Source organism: Camarhynchus parvulus, chromosome 2 (assembly GCF_901933205.1).
Source record: "Camarhynchus parvulus chromosome 2, STF_HiC, whole genome shotgun sequence".
NCBI lineage: Eukaryota > Metazoa > Chordata > Aves > Passeriformes > Thraupidae > Camarhynchus > Camarhynchus parvulus.
The window spans coordinates 123,137,912-123,150,335 of NC_044572.1; the positions used below are offsets into that span (position 1 = coordinate 123,137,912).

At 40.2% G+C, this 12,424-nt stretch overlaps 1 protein-coding gene across 1 annotated transcript in view; it reads right to left on the minus strand.

Annotated features, from left to right (window-relative positions):
• ZNF704 (zinc finger protein 704) overlaps nucleotides 1–12,424 on the minus strand; it is a 104,339-nt gene that overhangs the window by 38,803 nt on the left and 53,112 nt on the right. The window contains 1 exon segment of the mRNA XM_030963523.1: nucleotides 682–785. Coding sequence (XP_030819383.1) covers nucleotides 682–785 — 104 coding nt within the window.

Genomic DNA, 12,424 nt, shown 5'->3' on the forward strand with positions numbered 1-12,424 from the left:
ATTTGTGTGTCTTCTGCTACACCGTGAATGGTCTTTAAAGGGATTACGGATTTGATGGAAGACCATCAGAGAGTTACACACAGCACAGAACTGGAAGTGCAGAGAGAAGCAGACTGCTTGCTGTGCAGGTTGCTACTGCACAGCCTTTCAGCCAAGGGCTGTGATCTGGAAGTGCTTTGCCTTATTGTGGCTTTGGGTAAAATCTGATCTCATTTCCAAGGAGTGGATGACAAGAACAGCTGCTCTCATGTTTCCTGGATATGGCGCTCAGGACATGGTTTAGAGGTGAACATGGTGGTGGTGCCAGGTTGATGGTTGGACTTGGTGATCTTAGAGGTCTTTCCCAATCCTACTCATTCTACAATTCTAGAACTGTATGTGTGCAAATGCAAACAAACTCTTTGAAAAATTAAGTGTTTCAAGAGACTTTTTGAAATGCTCATATCCCATTTATGGAATGGGCACATCCCATTTCATAAACCAGAGCTACTCTCCAGTTAAAAGAAAATGTTTCTTTTAATTCCTGCCAGTGCTGCACCAAAGACTTTGACTAGGTTGGAGCAAAGCTCAGTATGGTCCCCAGCATAGCAGAAGACAGGCACTCACCATTTGCTCTCCACCATGGGCACAGCTCCTGGGAACAAGCCCCCCTTCCCGCAGCCCCGGGCTCCAAAGGCTTACCGTTGGGTCGGACAGGAGGGCTGCGGACCAAAGGGCTGGTGGATAAACTGGTGAGTACCATGGCTGCTGTTACTTTATCCATGTCCAGTTCTTCCAAAGATTTCCTGAAACACAGTGAGTGGGAGGCAGGTAACACATCAACAAAAATTTAACTTTTTTTTAGTGTTTTTTTTTTTTAAATACCAGCCGAAATCCTAAGCCAGCACAGCACAGTAACAAAAACAAGCCACTGCACAAAGTTCTCCAAACATTGGTCTTCTGGCAACCTGAGCATATCAAGAGGCTTCTATAAGCAAACTAACTCAGTGTTAGCAGGAAAAGAAGAGGAAAAAGAGAATACATCTTTGTATAAAATTTTCAGGATTACTGTGACTCTCCATAACTTTGACTTTGTCCCTTTTTTATTTTTCAGAATTTCAGCTATTCATATCCTTAGAGCGAAGTGTGTTCTTAAGGTAGTTTTCTTGAAGACAGAGATGCAAAATTGGGTGAGATTACTAGCAATATTATCAACATATGTTAGTCTCTGTAGGGTTATGAAAAACTGTGATCTGGAACTAAGGGATGTGAGTTCATTGCTTCTACTTAACACTATTAACATTCCCATATTCTCTGCAAAAGATTGATCCTAAATTTTTCCTGGTCAGATTAGAAACCAAGTATTTTAAGTAATTAGGAAACTGGCATAAAAATGGTGCAGGAAGGGTAGGAGGGCAGGGGAGAAAAGGGAGAGAGGGAGAGGAAGTTGTTTTGCAGGTGTGAAGGGTGCCTGAACCAGCATGATGGCACAGGGGCCCACTGCTGCCTCAGCCTGGTCTCCATGGGAGCCTGTGTAACTCAGAGGAGAGGACATGGAGAAGGAGTAATAAGGAAAAGGAGAGCAGCCAGCTTTTCAGGGAAAGGAAGAGAAGATTTGGACAATGGTAAATGCCACCAGGAACAAGGATTCAGTGATCCATTGCTCAAGGAGTCATGGGGGTTTTTTAGGCAAGGAAGGAAATTTTTTTGTCTGTAAAAATTATGTTCTGTCTTTTTTACCCAAGAGTAACTCTCTCACAATGTAAAATTTCTGAGAAGTCAATGCACCAAAATAAAACTACCAAACCCACTACATTTAGCAGACTTTTGCTTTCCACCCTTGTGGGCTGGAAATCCTTGTGGGATTTCCGCCTTGTGGGTGGAATCAAAACAGACAATTTTTTGAAAACATTCGCTTTCAAACATATGACTGATCATCCAAAATCATCTTCTCAATTCCTAGAGATCAAGTTAATTTTGTTCTAACAACAGGACACTTCCCTCCACCCCATATTCTGCTTTCTGGGTCTGTGGTGATTATCTCTGTGCCTTGTCAGGAACTCTACTGAGCAGATCAGGTTGAGTCTAATTTAAAGCCCAAGATAATAAGTGGTCAGCTACCTGCTGTTTCCCATCAACTGTTGGTCAGTAAGTCACCAAGAGGAACAGGATGTGCTGGGTGCACTCCCTTTTCTGGAATCCTATCTCACCCATCAGGTGGAAGGTTCATTAACTGGAAACTATACTACAGTGAAAGGCTCTTGGTATTTTAGTGAGCAAACCTTGAACTTGCCCATGAAAGACTCACAGCTGCTCTCTGGCTGATGCAAGGACCCACACAGATGCTGATGAACACTCTCCCACGCTGCACAACCGCTTAACTCTCACAACTGTCTTTTGCAAGACATTAGTGCCTGGAGCTGAAACACTGATGATGGTTCCTGCTGCATTCTGATTATATCTGTAGAAACCCTTCTTTCCTCCAGCCAAGGCTTCTGCAAAGAGCAGAGCAGCCATATGGTCATCATCAAGTATTGGAAAGGTCTTGGAATGTCTGCTATAATCAGCTGAATTCTTAATCTGTCACCCATTAGCTCCTTGTGCCTGCAGAGGAGTGTTTCACTCAGAATGCCAAATTCCTCTGGGCTCAGAAGACCCTTCCTCGGGGTTGACAAGATGCTACACTTTCCCAAGACCAACACTGCCAGATGATTTTCCAATTACCTAATATCCCAGTATGAAGATCTAGTTTCTGAGAAGGCTTCACCTGCTCTCTAGCCCATTCCTGCCAGACTACACCAACAGTCCCTGTGACTATCCAGTTGTGAATGAACCATTACTATCTGCATTTCTGCAACTTATGAGGACAAAATGAGCAAAAGTTCCTGATAAGATGGAGAAGCTGATCCCTAGTGTTTGCAATTAGCCTTCCAACAAAGCTCTTCTGTCTGTGTGGCAACAGCACTAACATGTTCCCATCCAGGCCTCTCCAGAATTGCAACATCTCACTACAGCAGTTGTTGCAAGTGTTTGCCAAGTTGGTGTCAAGATGTCAGAGTCTAGACCCAGAGCTAATCACAAAGTTTCCCCAAGCAGTTTATAACTAACTTCTAGTTATTTTGATTTTTTTTCTCCCCTCTACAATGATAAGTACTGCTGTTCTGAAAATCTAGCCCTTGCTCCAAATAATTTTACAATGTCCTAAGACTGTCAGCACTGGCATCTGTGCTTAAGGTGGAAGTTTTCCCAAGCAGGCAAAGAATAGGAATAGTCATGAGAATCCTTGCCATTTCCAGCCATGCTAAGCCACACTCTTGCAATTACTGGAATCCCTTTTTCTTCCTGATCCATTTTACCAGGATAGCAGCCCAAATAAAATGAACTTTGGACTTTCTCTCTGCCCATTCTGAATGACAGTAATTTTTACTATTTACTGCTCCTCAACTGCATCCAGCAAGCAAGAACACTCTGCTCATACTTCCCAGCCACAAGAATTTTAGCAGCTACAAGTGTTGGCTTATGTGACTCTGTTCCATTTTTACAGTTTGGCTCATAAATGTAAACACACATATTTCATATATCATTCAGCCAGTACTGCAGCAGCACCCTTTGAGATACAGACAAGGCATAAAACTGAAGATAGCAACCACTAAGGCCATCTGCATTTAGTCAGCATCACATGTGAGTTCATGCCTTAATATTTCCTCAATATTTTCCAGCTTTCTCTACTGGAAAGCTGAACCTGCACACAGCTGTTCAATGCTATTTGGACTCAGAGGGGAGAATAACTTGCTACGCATCAATTGTTCTCAAAACATTTATCTCACCATTGCTAAGGCAATTTTCTGTGCACTGAAATCATAAGCCCTGATGTTACTGTTATTAGGTGCAATAAAATTTAAATCAGTTGTCAGATCATCTACTATGTCAATTATGAAGACTTCTTCTTTTCTCTAACCTCAAATCCCAGTCTCCAAATTCCATCTCCCAACTTCTGGATGGATGCATTTCTGTCAGCCCAGTCTGCATTGGAGAACCAAGCAGTTTTGGATCCTTTCCTTCCAATCCATGTAAATCCAAACACATGAAATAGCCGAATTACAACGAATCAGCTGAGAATATTAGCAGTAGAAGTTACAGGTCCTTGGAGGTAGACCTTTTACCACCACCCCAAGTCTCTTTGTTTCATGTCTCCCTGCTTCCTCAGCAGGGGAAGTGCTTTCACTGGATCCCTGCAACACACTGATCTAGCCAGCCTGGCAATTAAGTGTCCTTTTCTTTAACACTCAACTTGGTTACTACACTTACTCTTGATCAATCCTTTCTTTGATTTTGCTGATGAATTCATTGCTTTTTTGATAATAATTTATCAATCAAACCACCCATCACAGTTTCCCCAGTCAAAGCTATCTACAATGAAAGGCAGGGTTTAAGCTCCAAGAGATGAGAAAAAGAGGGTCCCAGACAAGTACAAGGCTATGCAAGTGTTCCAAATCAATGCAGTGTCCAATCTCCTACTGTCCCATTTCTTCTGCCAGCTCCTGGCCGCTGTTACCTTCAAACTCCCTCCTAAGTATTATTCCCATCTGGACACACCTATACAATAGTTCTATTTTTTTTTCCATTCTTCAGGCTTGCTCTCAAATAAATCTTTAGAAATACAAATTTTATTCTAGTTTTTCAGTCTTTAGACTACTCTTTATTGCTTGCCTGGCTTATATCAAAAAGCCTGCCGTCCTTCCTCTTGGAAAGACTGCATTTTAAGTCAGTACTTTACCTAAGCATATTTTAAGGGTACTGGAGAATATCCTCAGAACAGAGAAAGTGGTAGTGGTAGCAGAGGCTTTTGATAAAACTGACCCTACTGAAGAGCACAACGAAGTTTACTTGAAGAAAAGAAAAAAAAAATCATTAACTAGGATTGATAACAAGAGAAGCAGTCAAGCACAAAAATGCTATTGTCTGGCTGTCTACTGTCCTCCACCCAAAATTCAGTTTATGACAGTGGTTCACAAAACACCTGGACCTGTTGTAAGAAGTGCCATATAAATATGTGTGCATTAATAAGCTATAACTGGGATAAAATAACACTGTATTTAAATTTCTCTCTCCCTCCCATACTTACATGTGCTAAATTCTCATCAAGAAACCTCTAAAACCTGAGTCTGGTCATTGACTAAAGCCACATCACACTGACAATGTCATACTGAGCACTGCATCAATACTGATAAACACAGTGTTAGAAGCTTTCAACACCAAAAATATGACTCATCATAAAATGAATCATTGCAATCAGTATACTAGTAATAACAGAAGCACTTCTGAAGTAAAAATCCTAAATTACATTTTACAGGCAAAATAAAAATATTTTAATTTTCTTCAATTCATCATTAAAGGCAAAAACCAACATCCCAACAAAGAACCAGCAAGAAAACCCATGTACATGACTGTGACTCCATGTATCTCATGTAACTACAAACACTCTTCTATAAAGATCTACATCATGCTACAAAATATTCTTAGTCCATACACAACTTTGCATTTACCATAATACTTGGTTACCGTGTAATAACTCAAAATACTGACAGTACAGATAAATTATCTTTTGTTTTTGTGTTTGGTTGCTGATTATGGAGATTAAAAATTACTCACTTGCCAAACACAAACCCAAAAATTACAGAGGGAATGATCCATACAAATAATCCAAGGTCTTCAGTATTCTTCAGTAAAAGCCATAACTTTCACAATAAAGCAAAAAGCAAAGGAAAATATTTTCAAACATGATATTAAATCAGCATAGTACTAGAATGATGTATCTCAGAACATTGAGAGTGTTACTGTTTACATATTTAAAAAGAGAACTGGTGTTTTGATATTTAAGAGAGAGATACACTAATAATGCACTAATTAGAAGTTAGGGATTTCTGCCTTTGCTCATTGTGGTCAAACATAAAATTAACATTTTCCACACTAGCTTCATATTTGCAGACTAATTCATATGCAGAATGAAGGCCCTTTGTTTCAGCTGTCCTTGTTATACACAAGCAATTTTTTTTAATACTGACAGTGACTAGAATTAATTCAGATGAAAATACAAATATAAGAACTTTTCTTCTAAAAAAACATGTATACCTGAACTTCTCAAGGAAGAAAAGAAAAATGCATCAAAGACCACCTCAAAGTTCCCCATCTCCTTCTGGCCAAGCTAATGGATTTTGTGGTTCAGTTATCCAAAGGGCCTTTGGAAGTCTGGCTGGTGTGTTAGAGCCTGAGAGCACTTGACAGAGTCCTCAGTAACTGAGACATTGACTTTGCATTTGGACTGTAAGGCTTAAAGACAATAAAAAGTCTCTGCACATCAGTCCTAAGAGATGGGAGACATTCACAGAGTGGTTCTCAGCATCCTGGAGTAGAAAATACAGTTCAACAGAACTGAAGAGAAAGTAGTGAGTAACACAGGCAGGCTTCTCTAAGTGTTTTATTAGAACTTGCATCTAGCACTGCTCCACAAAGAATGGGCCTGTTTTCACAAACACCTATTTCTCTATTGTCCCCACTTTCACTAAAACCACTACAACTTTGCAGAAGAGAATCCATTCATTTTTACTACCAATTTGTAGATGTAGATATCCAAGAAATTGCAGTATTTTGTTCCAAAGGCTGGCTGATGTACTCTCCCACACACGGGGCTCTCCCTTGTCTTTCCCTGTGCCGCTCCAGCCACCACCTCAAGCTGGATGGCTTCCCAAGCCAGGTGTGTCCCCAGGAGCACCTGGAGCACCCTTTCCCAGTGCCCTCTCCCCCCGGAGGAGGTACAATCCAGTGATTTCACCCAGGCTGCCATGGAGGCTACCACCACACCAGGCCTCTCTGTGAGTGCTGGCAGAGCTGCATCAGCAATAAACAGGATGTCAAATTTACTGTGGTTTCTGATGTAAACACATCCCGTGGACATGCTCCGGCTGCCCCCTCTGCAGTCCAGTGGCAGGAATAGCTGCTTCGCATCCAAAGGCTGCCCAGAAAAGCTTGCTTAAGTTTTGCAAAACAGATAAAAAATGCCTTTCTCATAGAAACCTTTTTATTACTGCTTTTTGAGCAACTTGTTTGACTTCCTTAAAGATAACTGAAATTTTAAACCTATCCATATGGAAACAGGATTGAACTCTAGATCTTACTATCTGATTTACAAAATATGGGATACAGTGTGCTGGGAGTAGGGAGGGAGAGGATGGGCAGTAAAACACTGCTCTCATTATTGGCTGGTGATAAGATCTCCAGTTTTAAATGCTCTGCATAAACAGGAACAGCGAGGCAAGCCAAATTCCACACTGGGAGATAAGCTGCAGTTTATAGGAACAATTTCTTCTATATATTGAAAAGATCGATCCAATGAATAATTTTACTTTTCAAACAGCTGCAACCTATCAGGAAAACTTATCTGGTGAAGAGCCCTTGGGGCAATGACTGAAGATCAAGTAGGAGTATGACACAGAAACTGCTTCAAAACAGTGCAACCAAATAAACAGTAATCTCTTTATAGATTATGAGTGCAAAGCAAAAATTAAATTAAGAAAGGAATAACAGAACCCAGCAGAGAACTGTTATCCCTTATGGTCATCCACAAATCTTGAGGATTTTTGGGTAAGATATTCTGTTCCATTTTTTCTACTTTAAAGGCCACTTGCTGATGCAACAAATAACTCTGTCTGCAAACCAAGCCTCAATAGCGCCCTGAAGCAATAGACCAGTTATTCCAAATTTATCCAAAATATTCATGTTCCATGCCTTTCCTGCCTGTGCCTTATGCTACTGTTCTAGTTTGTTCACAGGTACATCCCCACTCAAAAATGAGATCACTTTGACAGGGTACTGTTTACAGAAAGATAACTTCACACTTCTGATGCTTTCCTCAGGGAAAAGGGCTGGACCATTTGCTCAATGCAATACAAATTACATGCTGAACATGAAAAAAGATGGAAAAGAAACAAAACAAAAAGTCCATAAATCTTCCTTAATTTTTGAGAAGAATGATTAGCTGAAGATATCCTTACAGCAGATGCTACAGGACCTTTGTCTTTCCCAAAGTAAGAGAAAACGTAAGATCAAAAATGTTTTGCTTTTCCTTCTTCCCCCCTTATCTATTGCAAACAGTGTGATTCCTACACTATATGAATATTCCCAAAATATGTTTTATAATATTACTGCATATATACAGTCCTAATGCACATACAGGGGTGATTTGCCTAGCACAATTTATCTCTAAACAGTTGCTGTAAGTCAAGTTAAAAATAATATTTAACTTTTTTCTGCCACACATTAAAGTATAATTTTTTTCTAATAAAATATACATTGATTAAACACTTGAAAAAACCTGCAAGTCCTCATCTCACCAAATCAAAGAGACACAGGCATGTTGTTCTGTTACTAATGTGAACACTTTCCTGAAATCAAGCTAGTCTCAAAAATGACCCAAGGGTCAGTTTCTGTTTATTGTTAATATTTACATGTTGTTCTTTCTGCGCTTTCCAATTATTTGGAAATAATTATTTTTTTCAAGCAAGAAGCAAAGAGAATTGTAAATAAAAAGCTACTGACTCTGGACAATGCTGGCCAGAGCTGCCAGAACTGCTGCAAGAGATCTGGAGACTCCAGGCAAGAAACACCTCTGAGAGGATCCCCTGCTTCCTGCCAAAGGGAGATTGTACCTCCCAAAGAGTGGAACCATTAAGCCATTGTTTCTATGGCATGCACAAGCCAGACAGTCACAGCACCATAAACCATCTTCCAGGGTTTCTTTGCTATTGCAGGCATACAGGAGACACACACTACAGTCCACCTCACAACTGGCTGTATTTCTGTCCTTCTCCATCCATTAGAAACCTGCTTCAGAACAGGTATGGCACAGAGTTAGCTCATCCTGCCCTCTCCAGTCCCCACTTCCCTTCATCTCCCGTCCTTGGGCCAGTTCTGCAGGGCTCCATGGATTACAGTACCTGTGGTAGCTAATTCAAAGCTATGTTATCTATGCACACATTCATGGAGAACATCCAGGCACACCTCTCAGATGGGGTCCCTTTCCATTTCCCTGAGCATCCTGCAAGTCTGTGTTCATCTCTTGTTAATAAGAGTACATCCATCATGAAAAAAGGTGCTCCAAGTGTTGTTAACGTGGTCATGTCAACATCATCTACATGAGCAGTATTATTTTCCTGTTCCTGTTGAAATCTATGATTTGACTCACAAGGATAGCTCAGTCACCTGTAAGGAACAGTAGAACCCCAGTGCTGCTCTCTTCATCACTTGTTTACAACTAATGAAGTTGGATTTGGTGCTAATGAACTTTTTGTTTTGCGATGAACAGGTGATGAAAATGTTTCCTTCTAAATACAATAACATACACAACTGATATTTATCTTTACGCCCAACCTAATTACAGGCCAGATTTTAATGCTTTTCCTTTCTTGGTTTTCATTTTCTCAGGGAAGATCGAGATAGCAGCACTTCCAGGTACTTTTCAGGCAGAGCAGTAGGGTGCATGGTACAAATACCAGTAACACATAAACTGTACAAATACCAGTAACACATAAACTTTCATACCTTACATGTGGGACTCTACAGACCACTTGCAGTACTCTGCAGCCAGCACGAACTGTGTCAAAGGAAGATGCAATAGGGACATTCCCACAAGTGATGTATCATCCTATCCCCATGATCGACAAATTTCCTTACACTCTGTGACCAGACTAGAAAATCTCAAAAATATTATATTCTAGATATTTCAATACATCTTCTATCAGCTATGGTTCTTCTTTTATCAGCTATTCCTCATTTTCTCCCTCGTCCATACATTGTCCTCATGTCTGGGCTTCAGCCACATTCCAAGCAGGGAGCAGAGAAATCTAATTACATTATTTAGGAGACAAACTGTGCCTTGTAGCAGGTTTGATTTAGTTACTTCTGCAACTGTTTGTTGTTTTCAAGCTACCAGGCATGGAGAGCAGAAGCTCTAAGCTCATCATTACTTTATCTGTTATGACATCACCTCCTATCAATTGCCTTTTTGATGTGAGCAGATTCAGTAACTTCAGCATTTCTTTACAGCAAGCTCCTTCCGCGCTTATCAAACCACAGTTCAGGATACACCCTGAACTAATGCTGAGACATGAAGGAGTTTCAGAATGAAAATGTCTCAGTCAGCCAGAGATGTGAATGATGTACTTTATAGCAACCCAGAGTTTTACTGAATTACACACCAGAGATACAAAGTGAAGCCCCTGAGGCTATTCCAGTGTCAAGAAACTGCCTTCGCCAATTTTATGCCACGATGACTCAAGAGACAGGCTGATGTTCTGACAACACACTGCAATGTGTTGAAGAGCTATAGGAGACCTGAGTCCTTCTGTTTTAGGAAAGAGAGTGCTAGTTTACAAACTGAAATAAATCCCATCACATTAAAAATACATTGTGCGGTAAGCATCACCACCTTGTACACACTCTACACCATATAAACTTGTTTTGGGTGACACACAGTTTACCACTAGGTCTTTCAGATTTTTCAGATAGGTTGCTTTTTTAAAAAAAAAACCTCACAATTACAGATGAGAGGTTTCTGTTGTTTCCTTAGCACTTGAAATTTCAACTGGACATTTTGAACTGTGAAGAATCACCACCAGATAATCTCCAAGCCTAAACAACACAGTGTTTTTAACAAAGGCAACTGACTTTGAAATAATTAGGGCACAAAGCCATCTCTTCACTGACCCATCTCTTATAAAGAAGAAATACATTAAATCAAACATCCATCTTTTGTCTTGCTTTTTAAACAACTCTTAAACTTTTCAAAGGTCCAAAACAACTTAATTTCTTCCAAAGGAGTCAAATACAACCTCTTAGACAGTCATCTCCTCATCCCATGAGTAAAACTTTTGCTGAACAGGAACTAAAGATGTGTTAAAAAATGATGGATATGAAAACAGAGATTACAAGTAATATCAACAAGATTTGAGCAGATGAATGGACAGCAAGGAAATACCACGGAAGCTTCTGGGCAGAGTAGGACCTATCAGGCATGAGCCAAAGGTGCTTGACACTACCTACACATCCATGTTAAAGCATCACTATGGTTGCCAACTTTCTTTTTTCTTTTTGGCTGTGCAACCCATCTGCACAGTTGGTGTGTGGAGAAGTTAGGGCTTTCCAAGATCACTGTCCCCTGCACGTACAGTGTACAGTATCTGCATGTGACTGTCAAAGAAATCCCAGGCAGGAATAACTGCATCAAAATGTATGTATTCATGTACAGCAGAGTAATATCAACAAGAAAATGAGAAAGTATGGACCATCTAGACTATCTATTCTAGACAGCAGCCAGTGTTCATTGATAGCAGGTATTAGACTCCATGACTATATATATTTCTTCACAACTCAACACTAACTACTGCATTGAAGATGCTCCTCCTTAATAACCCCACTGAAGATGAATTCAAAATAATCTGAGGTAGAAGGCCCCTCCTGAGTCTGTAAAAAATTAAAATTGCTCTGTATTTCCCAGCTCAGGATGTTCTCCTAGGGTACAATTTTCTAACTGATAGATGCTTCCAAGGAGAAGTGGTGGCAGATTAGTCATACTTTTGTTTCATTCATGTAGTATTGTTAAGTGTCCAGCATCCCAAATAATGAGAGTTAAAAACCCCAACACAAGACTTAGAGCTTTGATTTAAACTATACCATGGGTACCACTCCCATTGTGAAAAGGGATGTTTCACACATAGATCTGGTGACGTTGCAGCTGGGAATGATCATTCTTGCTGTAATAGCATGAACTAAAAACATTTGGCATGGCAGGAAAAACAGTACCATGCACCTCTACTTTGCATTACACTGCACTAAGGCCATCAAGCAAGATGCCACAGTTCACTTAAACTATGTGACATTATAGTATCTATATCAGACTTTCAGATCTACCTTAAATTAAATTAGCATTTCACCTTTTATCCCACCACCACCATTTAAAGTAGACTTATTCACTTACAAACAGTTGTAGCAGCAAAACCAGCAGTATGAGCAATGATTTGTGACAATTATGGACACATAGTGGTTTCTCTTTAAAGCTATGGGCAAGTCACAGTCCCTCACAAAATTTCTGAGCTCTGGTTTCTCACCTTTGATTCCCTTCTTTGAGGGAAGTGAAAACATTGCCCTTTTAGAGAGAGATGTCAATGAAAACCAAAACCAAAACCAACCAAACAAAAAGTTTATCACAGAATGGCCTGTGTTGGAAGGGACCCTAAAGATCATCTAGTTCTAGTGCCTTTGGCCTGGGCAGGGACATCTTTAACCATACCAGGGTGCTCAGAGCTATGTTGGTTATGTTTTCAAAACACATGCCATAATCCTGGTGGAACAAAATGGACCTGAAGTTAGAATCTGACCCTGTAACTGAGAC